Source organism: Impatiens glandulifera, chromosome 7 (assembly GCF_907164915.1).
Source record: "Impatiens glandulifera chromosome 7, dImpGla2.1, whole genome shotgun sequence".
NCBI classification, from domain to species: domain Eukaryota; kingdom Viridiplantae; phylum Streptophyta; class Magnoliopsida; order Ericales; family Balsaminaceae; genus Impatiens; species Impatiens glandulifera.
In genome coordinates, this window is record NC_061868.1 from 6,017,667 (window position 1) to 6,045,536 (window position 27,870).

General features: G+C 29.0%; 1 protein-coding gene across 1 annotated transcript; it reads right to left on the reverse strand.

Annotated features, from left to right (window-relative positions):
* Nucleotides 1-673: 673 nt before the first annotated feature.
* On the reverse strand, nucleotides 674-10,113 carry LOC124944556 (glycerophosphodiester phosphodiesterase GDPDL4-like). The gene is made up of 10 exons (XM_047484844.1): nucleotides 9,824-10,113; nucleotides 8,295-8,588; nucleotides 6,718-6,833; nucleotides 6,117-6,615; nucleotides 5,465-5,503; nucleotides 5,026-5,307; nucleotides 3,559-3,701; nucleotides 2,824-3,307; nucleotides 1,917-1,987; nucleotides 674-1,174 (listed from the first exon to the last, which is right to left on the reverse strand). Exons 1-10 carry the CDS (start codon nucleotides 9,930-9,932, stop codon nucleotides 956-958), a joined length of 2,256 nt encoding a protein of 751 aa, XP_047340800.1. The 5' UTR covers nucleotides 9,933-10,113; the 3' UTR covers nucleotides 674-955.
* Between the last annotated feature and the right edge of the window lie 17,757 nt (nucleotides 10,114-27,870).

Below are 27,870 nucleotides of genomic sequence, written 5' to 3' on the forward strand. Positions count from 1 at the left end.
CCATATGACCCGGTCATATCTAGTTTATTAGAAGGAACCGATACATTCATACTATTGTGTTAAGTAACTAATTTATCCGACCTCGATTGAAGAAAAAAATTCTAAAAATTGAAATGATAATATAAAAAGATTTTTTTTTAATTTATAAAAACATAATATTAAAGTTTTATCTTATAAAAAAAAAACTGAAAATAAGAAAAATAAAATAGTCCATATTTTTCGGTGTATAACTAATCGGGTACTGCTCGAGGTGGAGCAACCCGAAATGTTCATAATTTATCCGACTGGACGCCCACCTCAATGGTAACCGTTGCCATGCCTAGAGAATTCCATTATTTAAACAAAAATATCCGACTTAATAATAGGAGACTTGGAGCCTTCTAAATTGAGACAAAACCTCATCTTTAAATATGAACTCAAACCAACTCACAATGAAGCTAAAAGTAATGGGCAAGTTGAGAACTTTGAGGTCAATCCATACAAATCATGCTAACACAAAGAAACCCAAAATCCTCCCCCAAAAAAACTCTGTTTTTGAACCTATTCTTAACTAATAAACAAGAAGAAGACTAAGAAGTCACTAGCCTTGTAAAATCAACATGTAAAAATGATGGCCAAGAATTCTTAGCCATGTAACCCGAACTAGGCAGTTATTGTTCAAATAGAAAGGCCGTGACAATTATTGATCACCCGAAATCAGATAGAAACAAATAGTGTCACTACAAGCTAATGTTGTCATCAAGTGTATTATTCAACATATACTACTACACAAAAGAATTACCATTTACCAACACAATAATAACAACACATCAAATAGGGGGGGATTTCACTATAGAATCCCTTGAATGAACACTCAACTACTTAACTTAAATTACAATAAAAATAGGGTTGTTGTCCCCTCCCCCCACCCCAAAAGAAAGGAAAATAAGTCTTGGATGCCATGGCTCACAACTTCTCAGAACATTGACATAACTGCAAAGAATATGACAGTCCAAGAAATGAGAATATTTCCTGCAACCATTTTGGGTTGCCCATTTGGCCTTGGGGATGGAGCTGGGTTTGACGTGTTTCCAGGTCCAGTTGTCAAGGTGACGGGTGGAAAAGCTGGCTCCGCCACATCAGATTCTGTCAGGCCCGGGAAAGGTGCTTCAGCCGGTGGCAACTGAGTAAGAAGCTGCAATAGATAATAGGGTTGGGTGGATGAGCATTGAGTGGAATAATCTGAAATTCGATCCGAATTCGAAATACTAATTTGAATATTTCGAATTGGATTGAAATAGGATTGAATCCGTGTAATTAAAATCAAATTGGATTAAGATTATCCAAACTATCTAAATAAAAATTTATTTTTTAATTTATTTTTCTTCATATATATATATATATATATATATATATATATATATATATATATATATATATATATATATATATATATATATATATATATATATATATATATATATAATATATATATATAAAATATATATATCAACAAGATTTTATTTTATATTTTTTAATTTAATAATTTTTTTATAATTAAACATTAAATAATAAAATTAAATAATTAGATTTTCTTAGTTCAAGAGATGAATATTTGACGTACTAATCCGACCCGAATCCAAATTATAAAATTGGATTAACTGTTTCGGGGTGGATTAAATTCGGATTGAGTTTAATTCAGATTGGATTTGAATAATCTAATTAATTTGAAATTATTGAATAATTTTGAAATTATTGAATAATTTCAAGTTTATATTTACAAATATAAATATATTTTAGTTTGAATTGTCCAAACCATATTCAATCTAATCCATATCCGTATTAATTAGTAAAGTGGTTTAATTACGGATTGGATAAATTTAATTTGCATTTAATACGAATCGGACAAAATATATTGGTTTTACCCATTTGCTCACCCCTAATAAAGAACCTGGCTGAACTGGGCTCATGTAAGGTGGCGTTGGCTTCCTTTTCAAGCATCGGTTCTCTGAATAAAGTGCAATTATGATTAACCAAAACTTGTAAGTAAATAAAAGATTAGCTACGAAACTAAATCCTACTTAACTAAGGCCTTGTTTAACTTGCACAACAACTAATCTTGAATGTTTGGATAATCAAGTAGGTTATTTCAAAATAACCTTGTTCTGTGTATATTATTGAAAATAGTTATTTTGGTAAAAAAAATATTAGAGGTATAAATATATAATGAAAATATAAAAAAAATTCATCATAAACAATTTTGGTTGTTTATTTCAAAATAACCTTGTTAGGTATATTATTGAAAATTGAGTTATTTGAGTATAAAAAAGCATTTGGGATATAAATATTTTTTTTTATCAGGATAAAGTTTTTGATTTATGATGTGTTTTTGTATTCAAATCAAATGTTTGTTTGAATTTGTTTTCTCAAAGCATTCTTACTTTGTTATAATCAATGTTATTTTGAGTTACTGTGTTATATATTATAAAATGAATAGAAAGGCATTTTAGTATTTTTGTTGATAATATAAAAATATATATGATTGATGGAGGGTTTAAATGATGTTACAGTGAGTTATTTGAGAATAAATGGAAATAACTCAAATCGAATAAGCCTCGGTTATTTCAAGATAACCTTGTTTGTTTTCTATTATTGAAGAGTGAGTTATTTGGGTAAAAAGACATTAAGGATATAAAATGAATTTAGAAAATATTTTAGTATTTTGGTTAATGATGTGATTGATGAAGGGATGTAAAAAATGGGATGGTGGGTTAATCTCAAATAACCCAAAAAGAACAATGAACAAGATCAAACAAGGCCTAATAAAGAACATTTGATACTCACTTCTGTATCTAGCTGCTGTGGCAGGGAATTCTGAATGGACGCCATCAATTTCAGCACCCACGACGTATGAGTTGATCTCGATTGTCGGATCGGACAAGAAATCCCATGCTTGAGACAAGTACTCATTTCTGAAGGTTCGTACGTAGACCTTCAAGCCAAATGCATGCATCTTTTCGACAACATCCGTCATGGAATTGATGTACAGAGCTGTAGAAGGGAAAACAGAGGACTTGGATATGGTGACAGCATGTGCAAAATCCTTGATGTCCTCAATGGAGGAATTATCAGCAGTACTAATAAGAGGTATGATTCTGTAGACCAGTTCATAAGCGCTATTACTCTCCTTGACTTTTTTGAGAACTGCACTGTCTGATGACTGAATCATAATTTTCTTTGAAGTTTTTCCATAACTTGAATTGGTCAGGGTACTGAGAACTGTACCAATTACATCTAGATTTTGTTCTTCAACTAGGTAGACAGCATTCTGTATATATATATATATATAATATAGGACAAAGAAATGTATGAATATTTAATAAAGTCAATGTATATCCAAATGGAACAATGTGAAATGGCTCATCTAAAGAGTGATTAGAACAGTATGCTTCTTAAATGAAAAATGAATCATTAAGTCAGTTCTGCCATGTCAAAATATTTCATCACTTTGCTATGCAATTTGATAATTAAATCAAAGAAAGTCTGAACTGTGTGTGCAGATAACATAGAGTAACTCACCTCTATAGAAATCAGTACACCAGAAATAGTGCTGGAATTCTCCGCCTTGTTCAGAAAATCAGAGAGGGTCAGGAATGTTCCAGCATTTAGCTCTTTTGGGCTCCGAAATAATGCCGATCCTTGATATGGGCTGACTAGAAAGGCTGTCAAATTTAAGATAACTAATTAGATGAACATGTCTCACCTACAAAACTTCTGCAAATGCTAAAAATGATCAATCATTTTCTGTTACATGTATGCATAGAGATGTCAAAAGAATAGTCATTTTCAAGGGATGGCATAATAGTTCAGGAAAAATAAACAGACAAGGGGCTTATACTAAAATGAGGATCAAATTATTCACCAATGGGAAAACCGGTTACCAGAGAAATAAGAAACAACTAGTGATGACCTGAATCAACGCTAGGATAAGCTTAGACCCTTGTACTTGGAATATGTGAAGATATATGCAGTGGCTGAACGAGCTTGGATAGTCATTGAGAAAGTTGGCAAGATATTGTGTCATATTCATGCAACCACGACTATTTTCGAAAAGGTGGAATAATAATCTATGTTAGTATCACAAATTAGCTTATTTCACTCTCTATCAATGTTGCTTTTTACTTTTTCATGTATTTTATATGGATATTTATTTAGCTTTCTCATTTGGGATGAAATCTATCACCTAGATTGAGGGGAGTGTGAAAATAACAATCTAGGTTAGTCCCACAAAGAATCATGGTCATCGCGACAGGACTCTATACACATGGAAATTGGCAAACACTTCATGTTTCAAAAGGATTTGTGGAGCTTTCGTATACTTCATCACGCAAACAAATTTCCGAGCACACTCTCAAAGGCCCTACCAAGAATTAGTTTTGATAATTTTGTGGCAAGTTGGGCACGTAAAACATGTACTGCCCAAATTGAGAGGAAGTGTAGTTTATAATAAAAATTATGTAATTTTCTTATATGCTAATTCCTCAGTTGTTCCCTTTCCATATGTTGATTACGACACTATCCATAAATTGATTTGGGTATTTGTACATATGTGGAAATAGCAACTATGTACAAGACAATCTGCTTTTCTCTGTTCATTCCAGCTTCTCCCCTCAGTAGAACCATCCACTACTAATCAGTTTGAGTCCATCTACCAATTCTACAAGCTTTCAGTTGTTCTCCACTTAATCACCAGCCAGAAAGTGAAACCAGTAGGCTCAATGATGAGGAGCAAGAAGGGATTTTAACAAAGACTGATTCTGTGCTTCCTATTTTATTGTCCAAACACAAATTTTGTTCTTAGTCAAAAAATATTTATCAAAGGCACCCCAGTTATCAGTTGATACCCTTCGGAAAGCAGCCCAAATATAATGATTTTTTAACTCAGTGTTCAGCATTGACTTAGCCAACAAATTCATGAATGCAAGGAAAATAGTAAAAAAAAATAAGCGAGCATATAAATTAGATTAAACACTGCATTCAACTTACGCTGTTGTTTTTGTATGTCGCTCCATGTGACATTGAAGGTGGGTATTCCATTTACTATGTTAAGTTTTGGTATAGAGATTGTTATGTTGGTCAAAGTAGAAGCAGCAGTTGTTACCACTGTAAGATCTATGCTAGTTAAGCAAATTGGAATTCCATCCTTTGTCAATTGAACAATGCAATCAATTATATCTGCACCATCTTCAATGGCTTTATCATATGCCAAGTCAGTAGAAGGAGGATAGTCTCCACTTGATCCACCTAATGAGATGATCAAAGGATTTTCTGGACAAAAATAGGGAAAGCAAGTTAGTGTAACATGGGAAAAAAAGTTAATAATGTTTTATGGCCTCTGTACCAACAACTGAAAATAAAGTGGATCAATATCTAGTGATGAAGTAAGAAGTATCAGTTAAGAATAAAAAAAAGAATTGAGGCTTACCTTGTCCTGAATCATCTTTGCCTATGTGAGAGAAACAATCTGTAATAGGTAAGTAATGGTCGTTAGTGTGATGTATTCTAACAAAGGGGACGAAGTTAGAGCTTTACTGGTGGTACAACTTAACAAATAGAAAGGAGCAAAAGTTGCAAAATCCTAGATGAGGTGCAGGTCAATTTAAATTCATGTGCAAATGCTCATTTATTTGATTGAAAATAGCTCAAGAAGGAAATGGCGCATGATTGTTTAACTGACAAAGAGACATTCCACATTCACATCTCATGTTCATAGTTTCAAGAAGAGTAGAAGATATAAATTGCTGAATCACTTGGAATTTTTTTTTACATTTTTATCTCGAAAGGAAAAATAGCCCCTGCTTCTAGGACCACTGAGGATTCCTCATAAAACCATCCAAATATTGATCTCTACATTTGACATAGATTCTTCTTAGACCCTATGGATCAAGGGCTGTTTCTATCAACATTTATATCTCAACTAAGATCATGGCATTCTTGGCATGTAAAGGAAAAGTACAAGCATAACATCACTTATCTTCTAGATAGCTGGGAATATAGTTAAATTAGCTTCAGCAATTAGTAAAGTATCAAGTTTTCAGGCATGTATTATGATAAATTCCTTTTTGAGAATAACTTACCTATGGCTGATGATGGAGTCACTGGAAAGTCAGAAAGCACGCCATCAACGGAGAAATCACCATTGTCAATAAATTTCAGATACTCGGCAAGAGGGTCATAACTGAAATCATAGGCAAAAGTAATGTCATTTGAAAAATCTGCTGCAAATACTTGAAGACCGGCTGTGTGAGCATCAGAAACAAGCGATGTACTCGGCAGTAGATATTGATCAGTAGTTAGTGGCCATATGTAACCCTTAGGAACAAGAATCCCGGAAGCAAATGTCTTTATGAAGGTAAGATTTCCCAACAAAGTGCTATAAGTTTGGTTGGTTGAAGGCTCAATGTCATCTTTTTCAAGAAATCTGAAAACAAGCTTTGTTCTTGGGGGTTTGCGGTCTACTATGCTCCTCAAGAAGCTGACCTCTGGTGAAGAGATGTAGTCTACTACGGTAGTTCTCAATGTGGAAAGTATAAAGGTTCTCATACTCAACTTATTTTGGCTGAAGAATGCATCATGCTGCATTAGCAATGAAACCAGAATAAGGCTAGCTTAAGGTATTAAGGTCTATACAAAAATGTATTAAAACAAAGACACCAAATTGTACAGGAGAAACTTTACTTGAATATTCAGCCATAGTCCTTGCCCATTCCTTAAATTATTCACCTCTTGCACCGTAAGAATTGACCCTTGATTTCCATCAAAAGATGGAGATCGAGATAAGGTTTCCTGGGTTACTTTTCAAAGCAACAAAAAATGAATTGGTTAATAGAACTGAAAGCTCACTGTAATTGAAGCAGAAACGCTAAGCAGAACTAAATTAACTGTCTTTGAATATTTGGCTCAAAGGATTTTATCTACCACATTATGTATTGCAGTCTGCAGACAATAAACTAATCAAACAGTACATAATCAATCAACCCAAAATTTAAAAGCCAACCAAAGCACAAGCGAGGGCATCTTAATAACAAATTATGAATATAACTCTTAGAGTGACCGGCGTAATTATTGAACCTCTGATTTGAGGTTGATGGATCATCTATTACACTTAACAGAGCAGAATGAACAGTTTGATGATACACAAAAAAACAGTTTTATGTTTTATACTGATAATCTCCGAGAGGTTGAGGGAAAAAATGAAGACACAAAAACCTTGTTGAACTAGTACATCTGGCATTACTCTTGGACAAGAGTAGCAAACTACTAGAAGCAGAACAAAATAATATATATGCATCCTAGATTAAAGATGCGTGGAGAAACTGGTAGACTTAAAGAGTTAGGAATGAGTACATAACTGGGTTAGTGATTGATAAATCCGGATATTTCGCACATTAAAGGATTCATATTGGGCATGCCCAGAGTTTGACTTTTAGAAAGTGATTGGAACACATAATGTGATGTGTGAGTTTCTATTTAGTTGAGCAGAACAATCCAATTGCCGTCATGGGATTCAAATGGATCACAAAATCATATTGAAGTCTCCAATATTAACATTTTGAACTGGGAAAAGAGACAAAGTTTGTGTTTCTAGGGGCGGTTGTGGAAAAGTTGACAAAAAACACCTTTACTGCCAATTTATAGAACTGAAAATTTTGAATGGCTAAAGCTGTGCTTCTGAAGTTCAAGGAATATCCCCATTCAAACAATCTATGAGGTCTTCCAGGATATGTGTGCAAGTTACATGTTTCCTCGACACACATCACTATACCCAATTCAACAAGGTTTTAGGAAGTAGATGAGTCATGTTGATCCTTTCAATTACACACTGGATACTAGTCTCAACTCCGCGGAATATGAATTGAGGCACTTCATTGCAGTTCCTTTGAACAAGGTTATTTTTTTAACATATGACTATGCAATAAGAAAATCATGGATAAAAGGCAATATGCATGTAAACTGGATAGACGAATCAAGTAGAAGGAAAATGGACAGCAATAATTCTGTACATACTGCTTAGGTACAAGAAGATACTTTGAAAATGCAATTAACTTGTAATGTCAAGCAGTATCCAAATGTTAATAACTTAATTTGTTACCGCCACACATGGACCACTTAAGGCATCATAATATTCATTTTTGACTTATGATTAATGCCAAAAAAAAGTAATATTCTCCTGCATCAAGTTGGCATGTAAAGCAAGTAATGAGTTGAGGTTCACCTACAGCAGCAAAAGAAGAATATTAAGCAAATTCACTTACAAATGATGTTTGATAAGTCGTTGAGGGAAAAGTCCAGCGAAAACCATCCTTGAACCGATTTTCCATTAACAGTGTATGTGGCCTCTTTGTTTTTTAAAACAAACTCAATGTCAGTACCATTTTGCAGAGTAAGGTCCGGAAAACAAATACCAGCACCATCTTTTGTCAGCTGCACATCACACCAGAAGGCCACAGTGGGTAAACTAAATAAACCAGCCAGTTTATAGGCAAGTATACTTGAATCGGGAAAAAGCCCCGAAAAGCCACCACGTGCTACCACCAAAGGTTGCTTTCCTGCAGAAACAGCAAATAAACTAGCATTGGACTTCAATCCTACATCCCACCTCCTTGGAGATTTTTTTTAAAAAAAAATAAATCAAATCAAGGAAAATGAAGGGGTTGCTTGATTTGGTTTAGATAATAATCCCAGGTGAGTTTTGTGATTAAAAAATATACATTCATCAAAATGGTAATTCTTACATTTCAATCACTACCTTCAAAATAAATCAAATTATATATTAAACCAGTATCATTAATAAAAGTGATTTTGGAGAGAATCAAAATTTAGATAGAATCCAAATCTCCCCAAACAAGACCTGGGTAATATACTTTTTCATGATAAGATTAGCGCCAATTATATATCTACACGACAAATGGGAAAAATCTTCACCAGAAAAGATTCCAACTGCATAGGAGCCAATTATGTATTTAAGAGGCTCAATATGCTATACATTTTTTAACAACAAAAAATGTCTAACTCCAGTTCAGAGATTAACAACACAATGGTTAGCCATTTATAGTATAATAATGAAAATTAACAGCTTCTGTTCAACCTTCAAATCAGATCACTAGAATCCCACACTATTTCTCTACACCAAAATGAAACTGCACTCAAACATGTTCAAATACCAAATTTAATTGAAGATATTACAAAGTCTAGACTATTAATGGTAATCTCATGTTCTAAGAAGGAAATATTTCTATAACCAAATTTGAATACACCAAAAATTGAGATCTAATAATTCAACCATTTCCGGAAAGTAAATAAGTAGCCATCTCAAGATGATGATTCTAATTTCTACCACACTTTAGATTATCAACTTTCATATATCAATAGATTCACCTCATACCTATTTATTACCATAACTGACGAACTCCTAACTCCTAACTCTACTCTACATCTGAATTTCAGCAGGTTATAGCAAGTAGAATTAGTTAACGTCCATAGATCTAATCTAATTCATGAATTAAGCAATCTACAGTAGGAAATCTTCCTCTGAATGGAAAACTAATTCACGACTTCAATCAAGCTCACTAAATTCGGAGAGAGAGAGAGCTCACATCCACTAATTCCAGCAGAATATTCCAGTTTTGGAACCTAACTGCTGCCGATCAGACTCTAAATTATTTGAAATGTTGAAGAACTAAACTAAATATCAATCCGTATAAGCTGAATCTATAAATGAAGTTGCAATTATCAAGAAACTGAATAACGAAATGGAGTGAAGAGAGTGTGAAGTGAAGCTAACCGTCTAAGGTCTTCCATAAGCTGGTCGTGTTATCGCCAGATCCTTGAGCATCAGTCAAGGCAGTGAAGCAGAGTAGTAGGAGACAGAAAAGTGGCTGAAACTTCCACATTGCCGGAAAATATCACCGGCAACGGCAACGGCAAGTGAGTGGTGGAAAATTTGAGGTGATTTTGAAAGATTTCTTAACGAAATTATCAGATTTGATGCAACAATCCAGAGAGAGAGTTTGTTCTTGGTGAAGAAGATGAGAGAGAAATGCTTACAGTCTGGTTGTGGTGGCTCTTTTTAATGCTTGCTGGCCTCTTCAATGGCTGTCAAATGATTTAATATTTTATCTTTTTTAAGTCCTGTTTGTTTGTTTGGTGAAGAAATTGTTTCATGCAAATAATATTAATTCTCATTTTTTACTTTATTAATTCTGTTTAAATGATCCGGGTTTAACTTTAATAAACAAAATTCCAAACTTAAAAGTTAAAAAGGAATGAACCTACATTAAACAAAGCCTATACCTTTAAAACCTCAAAATTCTATAAGTAGAAGTCATTAATTATCATATAAATCAGGTTTCATTAAAAGTCTTTGATAGTAGTGAGATTTTTTAAATATTTTGTAAATTATTTAAAAATAATGATTGTTGTTAAAAAGATTGGGTGGTGATTTTGAGTGGTTTAAGATTTTTTTATAAAATAAAATTAAAATGGATTAATATATTGTATAAAATAAAATATTTGTATTTTAATTAATGAATTAAGTGATTTATTTTGTTCGGTATGATATTTAGTTATTTAAGAAGTTAGGAATAATCTTAGTTTTGAGAAATTTATTTATTTATTTTTTAATTTAAAATATATTAATATATTATGATAAAAATAAAAATTATTTTAGTATATTGATTAATTAATTGAGTAGTGTGATGAGATGGATAAAAATTAGGTGTAAAATAATTATGTAATAATTATTTATAAAATTTCAACCAAACAAGACCAAAGTTTGTGTGTTTATTGATTTTTTATTTTTAAACTTGTTTATTATCATGTGACTAGAATTATTCATTTTTAACTTGAAAAAATTATGTTTCTCTTAAAATGTAAACTTAGTTACCTACACAATTAAGCTTATAAAACAAATAGTTAATCATTAAAATATATATATATATATTTTTTATTTATAAACACTATTTATAAGTTACTAAAATGATTAATTATCTATATTATCATATGACAATTTTAATAAGTTGGTCGAAGCTTGCTTCAAGCCAAGCCAAGCCAAGCCAAGCCGATCGGCTGAGTGATCTCCTTTGGATTGACAGCTAAGAACTGAGAAAGAAACATTCGGACACGTGGAATGTTCCTATTGGTTGAAATAGAACGCAAGATAGAACAGGAAACTCGTCATGCTGGCGTAGGACCATTCTTAATAGATAAGTTTATCTTTAATCTTTAATACTTATGATAATAAATTAAAATTGAACTTTTAGTGAAAATTTTATACCAAAAATATTCTAATATATAGTATAAATAAAATCAAATTATATAATTTTAAATGCACTTGTATTGATTCAAAAATATATATTACTAAGATCTCCCACTTATCACGTTTTAATTTAGGATTTAATAGTTTATGTTTGTTAAAAAATTACAAATAATATAAATTATAATTTATAAAAGAATCTGTAACAAAATAGAATAAAGAATCAAATTTAATTTAATAATTTAGATTACAGTCTATAAAATAAATTTACTTAATCAAATTATTATTTTCTTCAAAATATATTAAAATTGTTAAAATAATTTTATTTTTCAAACTAAATTATTTGTTGCATATTTTATTTTTTTGTGATAAGGAAAATAATGATAAAATGAATATTTAACTTAAAAATCATATTATTTGAAAGAATATATTATTTGTAAATACTTAGTTGATTATTCAAATAATCCACATCAAACACGGCTAATTAAAAAAAAAAAAAAAGTCTTAAATTCATGTTGTGGGTCCCATCTAAGACAGTGATATAGTAAAGGATGGTTGACTGGGTTAATACTTAATAGTCTTCTATAATTAATTTGCATGCAATTTAATGCACAAGTAATAATGAATTCATTTATAACATTTACAGAATTAAATTTGTATAGGTGTTAATTTAATATTTTTTAATTTATTAGAGCTATTCATTTCTTACTTACAAACAAAATGTATAAAACCTTAAAATATGATATAATTAAGTATATGTATCAACTCTTACGTTAGTTGTAAAATTTAACTTTTATTATAATCTTTTAGTTTCAGTTTTCTAAAAAAAAAAATTCAGTTGAATTTTAAAAAAAATTCAAGTTCTTTTGGTTTTAATTTATTCAAATAAATATTAACCTAAACAGCTCCAATTATTGAAGTGGATTTGTTAAGAACATTTATTGAGATTCTTTACAAAGTATTTTAATGTCTTGATAAAAACAATCATTAGTCAAATTGAAATGATTTGAACGTATTATTTTGGGATAAAATAAGATTTTTTTTTTTTATAAAAAATCCTATTTAGAAAATTAATTTAGTTTTTTTAAAATAGTTATTTATTTAATTATTCTTAAATAATATAATAATTAATATGTTAATGATATAATATTAAATAAATCAATTGTGTGAATTGAATTGTTTTATTTTAGGAGGAATTGTTTTTAAAAAATATATTAAATAAGAGTATTTGGAGGAGGGAAATCAAGAGATATAATGAATGGCGTAATCTGATTGTTGAAAAGTAAAATAATTTATCTCTATTATCTATTTTCTCACAAGTTTATTTTTTCTCGGATGATGTCACGTCATTTTTTTTTTCAATTCCCTCCCCCAAATTTTCTTCTCTTATTTTTATTAGGTTATGTTTGATTTGGATTATTTAAATAAAACAAACTACTTAAATAATATTTTAATTCATTTCTCATAAATCAAATTACTTAATTCATTAACTAAAATAATAAAATACATTTTATTTTAAATTATTATTTTTTATTTTATTTATATATATTAATACATTTTAAATGATTTTACCACAAAATTATCATATTCAAAATCATTATCAATTATTAATTTTTTTTTCTTTCCAGGTTTATTCAAATAACCCCAATCCAAACAATGCCTTAAAGTTTGTTGGATTGATTTTTTTTTTTTAATTTAATCATAATCAAACATTATTTCACCATCTCTCCACTACTCGAAAAAAGGTCATTACCGAGAGTATAATCTCTCGATAATGATCCTATATCTTCCGGTATAGACATAATATAAGAGTTTGAGTGACTCTCGGCATTCGTTGATATTGCCTCTTTTAGTAAACCTAATTGATTGTTTACCGAGACATTTTGTAAATCTCTCGGTTTAACCACCAAAATGAAAAATCGGGAAAAACCGAGAAATTTTCAAAAACTCTTGGTTTTTCCCTAGCAAGAAAACCCGAGAGGTTTCAAATAACTCTCGTTTTTTCTTGCTAGGGTAAAATCGAGAGATTTTCAAAAGACTATCGGTTTTTTCTTATCAAGAAAAAACGAGAGGTTTCAAATAACTCTCAGTTTTTCTTGCTAGGGAAAAACCGAGAGATTTTTAAAAAACTCTCAATTTTTCTTTAGCAAGAAAAACCAAGAGATTTCAAATAACTCCCGGTATTGTCCCTGTAAATGACTCAAAAAGGCCGATCGTTTTGTGTGCGCAACCAAACATGTTCAACCAACATTCATAAACCAAAATTATGAATTCTAAAATTCCAAAATTCTAACATTCATAATTCCAAAATTCTAAACCAAACCCAATCAGCCAAACAACCTGTTATCAGTCAAACCAAAACGTTTACAATTTTTCAAAAACCAACCAAACAACATGTTATTAGTCAAACCAAAACGTTAACAATTGTTAAAAAAAACAATTATAATGTACTAACTAGCTGGGGGAGGGGTTGATAATGTCTCATTAAGAATTCATTTTTTCTTCATATTTATCTATTCTTTGCGTCATTTTGCTATCCTTTTGCGTTCTTTTCATATCCCTCCTTTGAAGCTCCTCCATTGTCGACACCATGTGTTTCACAAATGTCTTTAGATGTTCATTCTCTTCCAACAACCGATCGATGAATCTTTGAGAATTGTTGCCACTCCGACGATCCTTTCGAAAGTGTGTGGGTTGGACGTCAAATCTCATACTGATCATTGTCCTATGCATTTGGCGCCCGAACACTCTCTCCATCAATTCGAAGTGAAAGATATATGGTTCGTTGCTTCTAACTTCTTTCATCTCCTCCTGCACATTTGAAATTAATTTTCATTTATATAAAGCTATATATAATTTTATTAAAGTCAATTAACTTACAATCTTCTCTTGCGCTCTTTCGTCTAGTATCGGGTTGGAGTTTTCTTTTATTGCTTTCGGGGTACGGGTCCTCTTGAAAACTTCAACGAAAGTGGGGACCCGTCCTATTTCACCCGCATGTTGAAATAAATGATTTCTAAAATTATTAAATTCTTTATATTAAGTTATTTGAAATAATGTACATACCAATTTTTCCTCCACTTGTGAGAACGACCTACTTCCAGTATGATGTGGAAATTTTAGTTTATTCATGTTCTCAACATTGATACTATTGTTTTTCTGTATTTAAAATAAAAAATGAAGGTAGAACAAGTGTTATCAATTTTATTTCACTTATGAAACCGTACCTTAAATTTATTCGTGAAGAAATGGTTCCGACACACGAACTCCCAATCAGTTGGATTGTAGTCTCATAAGGGATTGGCAAGTACCGTCGCCTCGTCTCCTTGATGAACCGAATATAATCTCTATTCAAATCAGAGCGCCACCTATCCCATATCTGTCTGGCGTGTGCTAATTCGGTCGCTCAATGTTGATCAATAAAACTATTTGTACTCTCGAACGGATCCTGAAAAATAAAACATTCAAATGTTATAAAAAAAATTGAATGATTAATGTATAATTAAATATTTTATCACTGTCATAACAAGTCAAAGTGAATCAAATTGGTCAGCACTTAATGTCTTCCACTTCAGCAGAGGGTGTGAGATTACTAAGGGGTCCCGCACCATCGACCCCAAATGTCTAGACCACATGTGTCTACCATCGTCGCCGTTGGGCCTCCCATCTACCTCTCTAAAAGTCAGAGCAATCTTCGTCCCCGTTAGCCTCCTAGATAGAGAAATATTCTTGTTCTTCCCCCGTCTCTTCCGGGCGGAAAATTCTTCAAAAATATCAAATTCAATATTAGGTGTGAATAAATACAAACAATAAATAAATGTGAAAATGTTACATGTCGATGATGGGTCAGAAGTGGAATGGTGCTCATGATCCTCCCACTCCTGACCATCCTCCTCCTCCTGATCCTCCGCATCATCCTCCAACTCAGCAAACGTACTCTCAATAAACTCTTCAGCCTCATCATGCTCATGTGTAACACCTGTTGTGTCAGCAGTAGCTATCGGGTCCACAACATACATTGTATCTCTAGGAGACTCTCCTCGGATCTTAAGGTTACCTACTTGTGCAAGCAGGTTCTAAAATGGCTTACTTAGTCTCTTTGGTGTTCTTCGTATACCCCCAACCACCCACCCTGAATACTTATCATTAATAAATTGGAGAATAATTATAGTAACAAGAACATTAAAGTGAAAACATAAATTTAGCTAAATAATCTTAACTATATATTTATAAATCGTGGATTTATTTTTGTCACAATATTCCAACCGGGTCGTGATAACATATCAGGGGCGTAGAATACTTGTTTTGTTTGACTCGCAATTACCCTTCTCAACACTTGGAATTATTTTCAGTTGGGGAAGAGTTAAATCTGAAGGTTTTATGAAAAATCTTTGTAATTACCCCATTCCTAACATTTAGAATTATTTTCAGTTTTTTTGGGAAGAGTCAAAACCTAAGATTTTTGAAAAACCTTCGTAATTACCACATTCTTAACACTTAAAATTATTTTCAGTTCCTTTGGGAAGAGTCAAAACCGAAGGTTTTTTTGAAAACTTTCGCAATTACCCCGTTCCAACACTTAGAATCATTTTCAATTTTTTTGGGAAGAGTCAAAACCGAAGATTTTTTGAAAACCTTCGCAACTACTCATTTGAGGAGAGTTAAAACCGAGGGTTCTTTGAATAATCTTCGCAATTACCCCCAACTCAATATTTAGAATTATTTTCTGTTTTTTTGGGGAGAGTCAAACCCGATGGTTATTTGAAAAACTTTTGGTGAAAACTTATATCACCGAAGGTTTTACACACCTCTCAGAATCTATTTTTAATAACGAAATATTTCTTTCTCTCGAGACCATCACCGAGAGTTTTATAAAACTCTTGGTAAATTATGTCGGTAAAGGTCCCTTTTTCACTAGTGCTCATTAATTGCATCACTTAATTAATTTATTAAAATATTTTCTATTTAAAAAAATTATTTTATCATTATATATTAATACTTTTTAAATCATTTTATAAAAAATAAATTGACGTTCTCAAAATTATCCTAATTCAATATTTTTAAATAAAACAAGTTTATTTAAATAAAATCAAACTGTACATGTTGTTAATCTCTTTGTTGTCATTTGTCTTGATTTCAACCATTTTATTAATTTATTAAGGAAAAAAGATGTCAATGATTTATGTTACTATATATTTTATCAAGTTTTAAATAAGTTATATACAAGTTAAATCACATAATATATATATATATATATATATATATATATATATATATATATATATATATATTTTAATTGACCTCAATAATCTTCATTTGAATTGAAAGGATAAGGTTGATATTTTTTTGTGACTTGACAATGTAGTTGACCATAAATTGGGAGGATATGATTAAGTCATCCCATGATCTTCAAGGTCAATGACTGGTTGAACAAAATGCACAATTTGTATGATTCGTCCATTTAATGCTTATATATTTTTGTGAATTTTAAGGTGGAATATTAAACTTATTTAACAAAAACATAGCAATTTTGTTTTTATTGAAGCGAAAAGTATATGATTATGATTGTGGAATGTAGACTATAGTTTCTTATTGATTTTTAAAAAAATAACAATCTCATAAGTTAGATTAGTGAATATATAAGGCACATAAATAAATTTTTAAATACAAAATAAGTTAGATTTTAACAAAATAATGTTATTAATTTATGATTGAATATATATATATATATATATATATATATATATATATATATATATATTGAAATATTATTTTATTTAAATTAATATTTGAAAGTGATACCTAATAAAAATAAATTAAATTTATAATTTTTTTATTCAAACTAATTTTAATCCAAACTGAAACACTCCAAATCCATGTTTCTAAATTATGTTTATATTTTAAAAAGCAAAATGTTACAAAAAATAATAGGAGATAAATTCATTTTATGTGTGAAAACATATCATGTTTAATAAAAGTTGTGTTGGAAATGTTATAGTTAATCCATGACAGCTAGGATTAGGGTTTGCATTAATCAAATCAAATTGAAATACAAATTGTAGATGAGAACTTAGGAAGAATCTAAAAACCCATACACTTGAGAAAAAAAAAAAACTAAACCCATACATTTGAGAAAAAAAAAACTAAACCCACACGTAAAGTATAAATTAAGACTATTATATATAATCCAACTCTAATTTTATTTATGATAATATATATTGAAGTTTTTTTTTTAATTAGTGTAGAAAATTAATATCACTTTTTTAGTTTTAGGTGAAAATCTTACACGTAACTTTTGATTATTTAAGAAAACTTTTTACCAATTGAATTACCTTATTGGATTATTAAAAAAATTAAAAAAAACAAATAAACAAAAATATAGATTGAATTTCATACCTTTTATGTTTGTACAAGAGATTTTGTCCTAATTTTTTATAAATTGTAAAAGAAACTAAGTACAAAAGCTTTATTTTGAAGATTTTATACTTAATTTATTTTTAAAAATAAATTCACTATTTTGTGACAAAAATATTTTGGTATTTTTAAATAACATATAACTAAATAAAAATACTCATAATTTTGTGGTAAATTACATGCACATGTTCTCAAAGGTACAAATTGGAGTCTTAATATTGAGATCATTTAAAATAAAAAGCATAGCTAAATATTTAAATAAAATTAGGAAATTTACATTGAAACTTGTACGTACTTAGTTATTTTAAAAGTAAATTTAATAACATGTTGAATATATTCATATTTTTAACAAACTTTTACAACCAATTATAATTCTAGGTGGTTGCATGATATAACAAATTGAAAGAATTATAAAAAAAAAAATCTTTAATTTTAGTTTGACATATAATAAAGATTTATTTGAAATACAAAATTTAATTATATCTTACAAAATTGAACTCAATAATTTGTAACTTAATTTATTTCAAAATTAAGATAGTTTATAATAAAGCACAACTATGTATGATTCATTATCAAATTAAATTGTGGCCATACAACAAAAAATTATAATTTTTTAAATTTAGCTGGCAATCTTTTTATTGGGATCCAGTTATATACGCACATATCAATTTATTTGTAAAAAAATAATAAAAACAATTCTCTGAGTTCATCTAACTAATTTACTAAAAATGTATTTATTTATCAAAATAATAATAACGCGTTATCATTTAAATCCAAACACTAACTACAATTTACTTTAGAAAATGTCATTTTCAAATGGGCTAATTAAATTATATTCTCTAGTGAAAACTGAAAACAAATTCAATGAAAAGGTATTTTGTATTGACTTGAGAAATTTGGGTTTATTATACTTTACACCCTTTTATGTAGGGTAGCTCACTTAAAAAAATATATAAAAAAATCAACTATAGTGATTAAGGGCTTGTTTGATGTACATAATTTTCTATTTTGAAATAAAATTATATTATTGATAAAAGAAAAATTATTTGGGTTCAATAATTAACATATATTTTGTATTCAATATATAAAATATTATAAAAAAATAAAATTATAATAATTTAATTAAAGATGTAGATGGAACTATAGAATAAGTTATTTAAAAGAGTCTTCAACAAATACTAAGAAATATTTATTTTTTAATTTAGAAAACTAATAAAATCTCCCCATATAGTTTAAACTAATAACCTAGTGTGTTAAAATTTAAAATTTAAAATGAAAGAATTAAAATAAAAAGATAATATTCAAATGTAAAAGTTAAAGATTACTAGATTAGAGCCTCTCTCAATTTATTTATTAATTTGATAAGTAATTAATAGTTGAGGAAAAAGACTTGAAACGATACGATTGTTTTGATAAAATAGTAGATGAAAATAATTGGCTAAATATTCTATTCATTTCTCTTATATTTATTTATTTATTTACTTACAGTAATAAACTTATTTTCAATAAGGTACATATGAAGTTAGGACCAAAGAAAATGTATACTAGCCCCAAAAATGTTATAAATTAGTGGATTTATTATTGTTCACAAACATCATTGTCAAATGTAACCTATTAGCGTGAAAATTGGTTTAAAAAAAATAAAAATGATTTGGCATATATTCATGAAGAACTCAAAAAGACATTTTAAACCATGTAAAGGTAGTCACAATTGAAGTTCTAAAAAGTCACTAAAAGTATTTTCTTATATTTAATGGAGTTGATTCCTTTTTTTCCTAGATATTTTTATAGGCATTTCGAATGTCTTTTTTAAAATAATATATTTTACATGATATAAACAGAAAATAATAAATATGTGGAAAACCAATAAAATTACTAGGTTAAAAATGAGAAGAACTTGGGTTTGGTTAGAATTCGTGTTATTTAAATAACATGTTTATTTAAAATTTAAATTGATTGATGATAATTTTGAAAGTAATATATTTTTGATAAAAATATTAAAAATTATTAATATATAATGATAGAATAAAAATAAAAATTTAAAATAAATAATATTTTAGTACTTTTGGTAATGAATTAAATGATGTGACGGAGGAGACGTAGAATGATACGATACTTTTGAGTCAAGTTATTTAAATAACTTATGGACTCTACCTCTTTGAAAACAACGCCTAAATTCTTTTAAAACCATCAAGGAAGATCAATGGTAAAAATTAGTTTAAGAGAACAAAATATCACGGGATCGATTTCATCTAAAAGCGTTTTGAGGTTAAAACGAGACCAAAACAGTTTTAGGCTGTTACGAGAGTCATTTGAATTCCACCTTCTTTATAAATTAATTTTTTATCCGACAGATTTTGTCTATATTCTATTTGTCTAGCATAGTATATAATTATTAAAGTTATATATTAAATAAAAGCTGTAGACCAAAGCAAATTGGTAACTAGAAGTTTCAACGGTCAAGTCTTCTTTTTACAAACCACAAAATAAAATGATATAATCAAGCTGCCACCATATATTGACTTGGTCAAGCACTATTCTATGGAATTTGTTCAATATTAATATAATTTAATCTTGTATAATTATTACGAGCATCTAATCTAAGAGTAATATAAAATTATTAAAAAACATTCAAAATTAATAATTTGCTTAAAATCATTTTATCTAGTAAAATCTTAATATATATATTTTTAAATATTAAGACTATTTGAAAACACTGAAATATTATTAAATTTGTTAATAAATAAATAATTAAAATATATTTTAAAATATTATTTAATATAAATTAATATAAGATATTAAAAAAAATATAATTTTTAAATAATTTTATTTTCCAAACCCAAATCCTCTGTATTTTAATCCTGACTTTTCAAATTGAACCAATTTATTAGTTTTATATATAATTAAGTTTTAAATTAATTTTAAAAATAATAATAAACAATTGAAATTAAAATAATAATAATAACAAAATCAATTATACGAGTTCATCTATTTAAATAATCTATTTAAATTGTATCATTTTTTTTTAAATTTGTAATATAAATTAATTTTATTTATTATATAAAATTAAAATAATTTATAAATTCGTAAAATCTAATAAATAAATCAAGCAATAATGGCAAATGTTTAACATAAATAAATTCATTAAATTCCTCTTATAAAAAATAACTATGTTAGGTTGAAAGATATCTATAATAATTCTATGGGAAAAAATTAGTATTAAAAAAGAATTGTAAAATTTTAATATTATAAATTTAAAACAATAAAATTTTAATTAATTTAAGAGTTTACTTGAATCATTATCCTCTTTTTAATATTATTGTAAAATTTTAAAACTTAAATTCATGAATTTAAGTGCCCTCATTTGGAGAGCTATAAATCAGGGTAAATTAAAAGTAAATTAATAGAGAGATTGGGAAATTGAATAAAATGATTCTAATAATGACTTTAAATGCATGGCGACCACGCAAATACTATTTCAAAATATTTTGACGAAAATATTATGTCGTGTAACGCGAAAGGAAGGATCGTCTAGCGAAAGAAAAACCTGTAAAATTACCTCGTCGCGTCACGCGAAGGACACGATCGTCACGCGAATGACACAATCATTATGGACTTTTCACAGGCTTTTCCTTCGCGAGACAATCCTGCCCTTTATCCTGCCCTTTACGTTACGTGACAGGGGTAATTTCGTCAAAATATTTTGTAGTAGTCATTTGCGCAATTAAATTTATGCGCTGGTCACACGCGCATTTAAGAGTCTTTTTATAATCATTTCGTTAAATTTCCCGAGAGATTATATTATTAAACATTTTTTTAATTTAAAAAATTTCAACCAACCTAATGCTTTTTTAAACTTTATTTTTGGACTCAATATTCTAATATATTTACTCACTTTTTAACTAGTGAAATCATTATTACATATAGCAATTGTTACCATTTTTTTTCTAACAAGCTTAAAATTTTATCTATATTGACTTATATAAAAGTTAGTCTTATGGGCCTGACTTGTTACCACACATCCGATTATGACTACCACTTTGGTTAATATATAACCCAATTATTTTGGTTTGTGGGAAATTTGAGCAAATAACTCTGTTTTAATAACCCTAAAAACAGGGTGAATTGTTTTTGGTGAGAGTGAATAAATTAAATAGCGTTGGTGACCCTTTTTTCTGACGAAAATATCCCTACTGCGTCACGCATCTTCAGGTTGCGTGACGCAATTTTATTTTATTTTTTTTTTCAAAAAATTTTAATTATGAAATTTTTTGGACGACAATGTCTGAGTTGCCTCACGCAACCGTGAGACGAAAAAAAAAAAGATCGGTTGCGTCAGGCAACTGAGGTTGCGTTACGCAAGGGTATAATTGTCATTAAAAAAAAAGGTCACCAACACTATTTAAATTATGGACCCGCACTTTTAGTTTGACCTATTTATGCACATTTAATATTTTTCTATAATAAATAAGTAAAAGAATATATTATATATAGTCCTGGTTCAGATGATAAGATAATAATTTTGAGGTGAGTATTTTTTTTTTTTGGTAATAAATTTTAAAATATATTAATATATAATGATAAATATAAATTAATAATTTAAAATATAGAGTATTTTAGTATTTTGGTTAATGGATGGAGCAATGTGATGATGTAAATCTAAAAATCAACCATCGTGATTAAGGGCTCGTTTGATGTAGGTAATTTTCAATTTAAAAAAAATTATATTACTGATAAGATAAATTATTTGGGTTCAATAATTAACATATATTTTGTATTCAATAAAGAAAATACTGAAAAAAATAAAATTATAATAATTTAATTAAAGATGCAAATGAAACTATATAATAAATTATTTAAAAGTCTTCAACAATATTAAGAATTTTTTTTTAATTTAGAAAACTAACCCAATCTCCAGCAATCAAATTGGAGACGCTTGATCTTTTAAACAAATTATTTTGTTTAAACTAACCCAGTGGGTTAAAAAATATTAAAAAGTCTCAATTTATTTATTAATTTGATAAGTAATTAATAGATGAGAAAAAGACATGAAATAATGGAGGAAAATAATTGGCTAAATATTCTATTCGTTTCTCACGCCATACATTATCCAATATGTAATATCTATACATATTAATTAATTATTTTTATTAATGTTAAAATTACTTTTTCTTTATATTATATAATATAAAATCTTATATTTAATTATACTACTTAATTTCAATAGTTCTAATGAGATTAAGAACAAAGAAAATTTGTATCAACACTTAGAGGATTTATTATTGTTCACAAATATCATTGTCAAAGATAACCTATTTAGCGTGAAAATTAGTTTGAAAATAATTTTATAGATGTTTATGAAGAGGTCGAAGACGTAATAAATAATGTAAACATCGTAACAAGTCGTCGCAATTGAAGTTCTAGAAAGTCATCAAAATATTACAAGTATTTTCTTACATTTAATGAACTTTCATTTTTTTTTTCCATAGATATTTTACTCTGCATTCAAATATCCCTATCAATTTGACCTAAAATAATATAGTTTATATATGTGACATAAACAAAAAACAAAGAAATATAAATAAATTTGTCAAAAAAAATTGTTAGGATAAAAAATCAAAAGTGCTATTTGTGAGAGGTTTTTCTCAACAAATTAATTTTTAATCCTAAATTTTTTTTTGTCTCTATCGAAATGTTCTCATTCTATTTACCTACCATAGTATATAATAATTAAAGCTATATATTATTTTATAGATAAAAAAAATAAAAAAGCCATAGACCAAAGAAAATTTGTAATTACAAGTTTCAACGGTCAAGTCTTCTTCTTATACACACCACAAAATAAAATGATATAATCAAGCTGCCACCATATAATCAAGTCTTCTTCTTATAATAATTCGATTGCAAAAATTAATACATAAAAAGAATTGTAAGATTTTAAGAATAAATTTAAAACTATTAGATTTGAATTAATTTAACATTTTACTTAAATCATAATCATTATCCTCTATTATAGTCATGAAGTTTTAAAACTCTAACTCTCATATTTTAAAAAAGTGATCTCATTTGGCTTGTTTAAGAAAATGATTTTTTTTTTTTTAAATTTGTTTGATAAATACTTTTTAAAAATTAGTAGTTTGGGTTAAATTACCAAAATATTCTTTTTTTATAGTTAATAAAAGATAATTTTGATATTTAAATATATAAAATAAATAATTAGATGATTAAAATGATAGATAAAATGATGATTGAATTTTGAAATAAAATCCTGAAAAAATCTATAAAAAAAACCACACACCAAACAAGCCTTTGGAGAGCTACAAGAACCAGGATAAATTTAAAAAAATTCAACTAACCTAATGCCTTTTCAAAAGAATTTGAAGATAATAAATTAAATTATAAGTAAAGCAATATGAGTAGATTTTTTTTGAACAATAAACTTCATTTTTCAACTCAATCATTCTAATATATGTACTTTCACTTTTTAACTAGTGAAGTCTTACATAGCAATTGTTATATATTTTCAAACAAGCTTAAAATGTATTTGAAATTTTAAGTAAATATTTATGGTCATATAAAATAAAATTTATGTGAAATTCAATCACAATATTATTAAAAATGTAATATAAAGCAATATGATAATATTATTGTTTTCTTATTATAATATAGTTTATCTTTTATTTTGATTAATTAAACCATTTTCTATTAATATTATTATTTTTATTATATAGTTTTTACATTTATGTTACTTAAACTATTTCCCGTGTTCGCAACTACTAAATAGAGAGGCACAAACCTCATAGTAATAAATTATCAAAGGTAAAATATATAAAAAAAAATTAAAAATAAATCACTCTATCTACTCTAGGGATGGCAATGGGGCGGTTCGGGGCGGGGAATGCATTTACCATCCCCGCACCATTTTTATTTCGGGGATTTTTTTAATACCATCCCCGCCCCGTTCGGTTTTTTTCGGTTTCGGGGAATCCCCGCGGGGCACCGTTAATAAAATATATATTTTTTAAATAATAAAATTATCCAATAAAATTATATAAATGGATTTTTTAATATAATATATATTGTAATATGTTGAAATTTTAAATTATTATAAAGAAGCAAACTTATTATTCTTATAAAATATAGTGAATAAATAAATATATTGATGATTTAACTATATTTATAGTGTTCGGGGCATAATCGGGGGTGAGATCGGGGCGGATCGGGGAAGATCGGGGCGGGGGACACAAATACCATCCCCGCCCCATTCTCGTTCGGTTTCGGGGAAAAACCATCCCAAACGGGGCAATTCGGTTCGGTTTTCGCGGGGCGGTTTCAAATTGTCATCCTTAATCTACTCAACATAAATAGAGTTCCCAACCACTCAATAGAGTTTAAAGGGTTTTCTTGAAAGGGTAAAAATTTAATTTAAAAAATAGTAAGTATATAAGTATATATTATTATTATATATAATTAAGTATTTATATATTAATAATATATATATTTAAATATAAAATTAATTAAAAAATAATAATATTAAGTAAACGAGACTATAAAAAATTATATTTATAAAATTATTTTACATAAAATCGAAATTATTTATAAACTTGTAAATCGTAAAATTTTATTACCGTAAATTTAAAATAATAAAGTTTAATTATTTAAAAATTTCTCTAAAATGAGACTCTCATATTTTAAACTTAAATAGAAGGGATTAGTAAGCAATCCGGATCTTCTACTACTGATTCCCGTGTTCCCCTGTTGCGGACCAATCAAATTGCAGCATTATTATTATATTAATAAATCAATCTGGGTAGGAGAGAGGGGAGGGAGACTGCGGAATCCGGGTTTCATTCCGGGTTCACCCCAAACGCCGTTAACGGAATGTCCAGTTAATGTACGGACTTAATATATTATTCATATGCTCCAGCGAAGATCACTTCTCTCCGGGCGCCATGTGAGAAGGAAGGTGAGAAGCGAATGGAGCGAAGATTTCTCCGCCCAGGAGCCCTGTCCTTCATGTAAACCCCCCAACCCACCCATGAGAAGACCATTTGCCTATCATGGAAATACACTTACCCTTATATGTAAAGACCAAAATTACATTGAATTTTATATTTCTGTTTATTAAATATTAATTCAATTTATAAAAAATGACATGCAGCGATAAAATCTTCGCTTCAATTATTTCATTCTTATATTTTAATTTCTGTATGAAATTTTTATTTACGAGGAGACGCTCGGAAGCGAAGACTTATTCGCTTCAATTATTTTTAACCTGACGTTCATGTAAACCCCCCAACCCACCCATGAGAAGACCGTTTGCCTGTCATGGAAATACACTTACTCATGTATGTAAATACCAAAATTAACATGAATTTAATATTTCGGTTTATTAAATCTTAATTCAATTTATTAAAAATGACATGCAGCGAAGAACTCAAATTACTTCATTCTTTTTTTAAATTTTTTTATGAAATTTCTATTTACGATGAGACGATTGAAAGCGAAGACTTATTCGCATTAATTAATTCATTTTTATAGCGAATACCACTTCGCCCAGATTCAATGGAATGAATAGACGCTTTGTGAGAGAAGATTTGTTCGCCTAGATCAGGTTCCATGTAAAATGGAATGAATAGTCGCTTTTCGAGAGAATACTTATTCGCCCCTAGTCTAGGTGTCATGTGAAATGGAATGAATAGTCGTTTTTCAAGAGAAGACTTGTTCGCCCAGGTTCCATGAATATATATACACCCCAATATGATTATTTTATAATCATTTCTGCCCGATTCATCTCTCTCTCTTCAAGCCTGCCTCCTTTCACGGCGATTCGCATCCGGCTCCCCGTCGACCAGACCAGAAGCAACATCTTCACGTCTCCATAATGGTACGTACTCCTAAATAGTAAACTTTTCATATTTAGGATTATGAAACCACTAAACCCTAAATTATGTTATGGGATGTCGTTGTCTCGTTAATTTTTAGGAAACCCTACTCTCAAAATGTCACGTTCAATGAAAATCTATCGTATTTAGGAAAACGTACATAGTGTTAGGGTTTTGTATATTATTTCCACGAAACCCTAGTAAATACTAACAAAGACTTTTTTTCATGCATGTGCAGGCAACTGACAATGCATCCGTCCAAAACTTTGACAAAGACTGAATTTTATGCCCAAATCAATTAACAAGTGAAGATATAGTACTATTCTTGACATATATCCCTTTTTTTTCATATTGTGTAAGTTTTCATCATGTTTATCTGAAATATTTATTATTGTTCTTACACAACACTTGATGCAATAATACGCTAACACATGTGGTGCCACGGTGATAATGAGGTGGCGAGACGATGTAACCCACGTCATAGCATCCACCGATGCTAATGGTGGATGTGGTCGAACTATCAAAGTATTGAAGGCAATATTGAACGGGAGTTGGGTCCTTACCATTGATTGTGAGACTCTATTATTCTTAACTCTTAACTGTTAACGCAATACTCATTTTCACATATATGAAACTAAAAATACAAATTGCTTTTGTACAGGGATAAAATCATCATTGAGATCAAAATGTTACGTCGACGAGGAACCGTACGAGGTGCAGTGAGATAATCATGGGACTGTGGGCGGTCCAAGAGCTGGCAGAATGCGGTATTTGAACAATGTAAGTTTTTTCTGATTCCTCCTCCTCCTCCATATCTTCAATTCTCCATGATAACTGAAAATGTTTTGTATTTTATTTCAGCTGCCGAAACTGTTCGACAGTTACACCTTTATGTTTGCATGGGAATTCATCCCAACTTACAAACATGATCTGATGGGGTTTGTAATAGTTGGAGGAGGTACGACTAAAGAAATGGAGAATCCATTTGTTGAGCCCGATGACGACAAAACTATAGTTGTATACGACAAGTCTCGGCACGATGTTAATGAACTTGTTTGGGTATTTGAGGCAGTGAATCCTTTGACAATATATTTGGATGTATTTGGTGTTCCTCACACAAGCTTGCTTGAATCCATTGCTGCTTGTGATTTGCAGCCTTTGTTTACATAGACATGTGTTGGTTGAATTTGTTACTGAATATTTGAATATTTGGCATTCTTGAATTTGTTAATGTTATTTTTTATTCCAGATTTCGCTTTTTTGTTCTTAGAATTGTAT

Bases quoted from the DNA above. Each gene is read 5' to 3' on its own strand.
- LOC124944556 (XM_047484844.1), bottom strand. From the start codon at position 9,932: ATGTGGAAGTTTCAGCCACTTTTCTGTCTCCTACTACTCTGCTTCACT. The intron at 5,504-6,116 runs GTAAGTTATTCT...TACCTATTACAG, and splicing joins GACTCCATCATCAGCCATAG to ATTGTTTCTCTCACATAGGC. The intron at 3,308-3,558 runs GTGAGTTACTCT...ATATATATACAG, and splicing joins GTGTACTGATTTCTATAGAG to AATGCTGTCTACCTAGTTGA.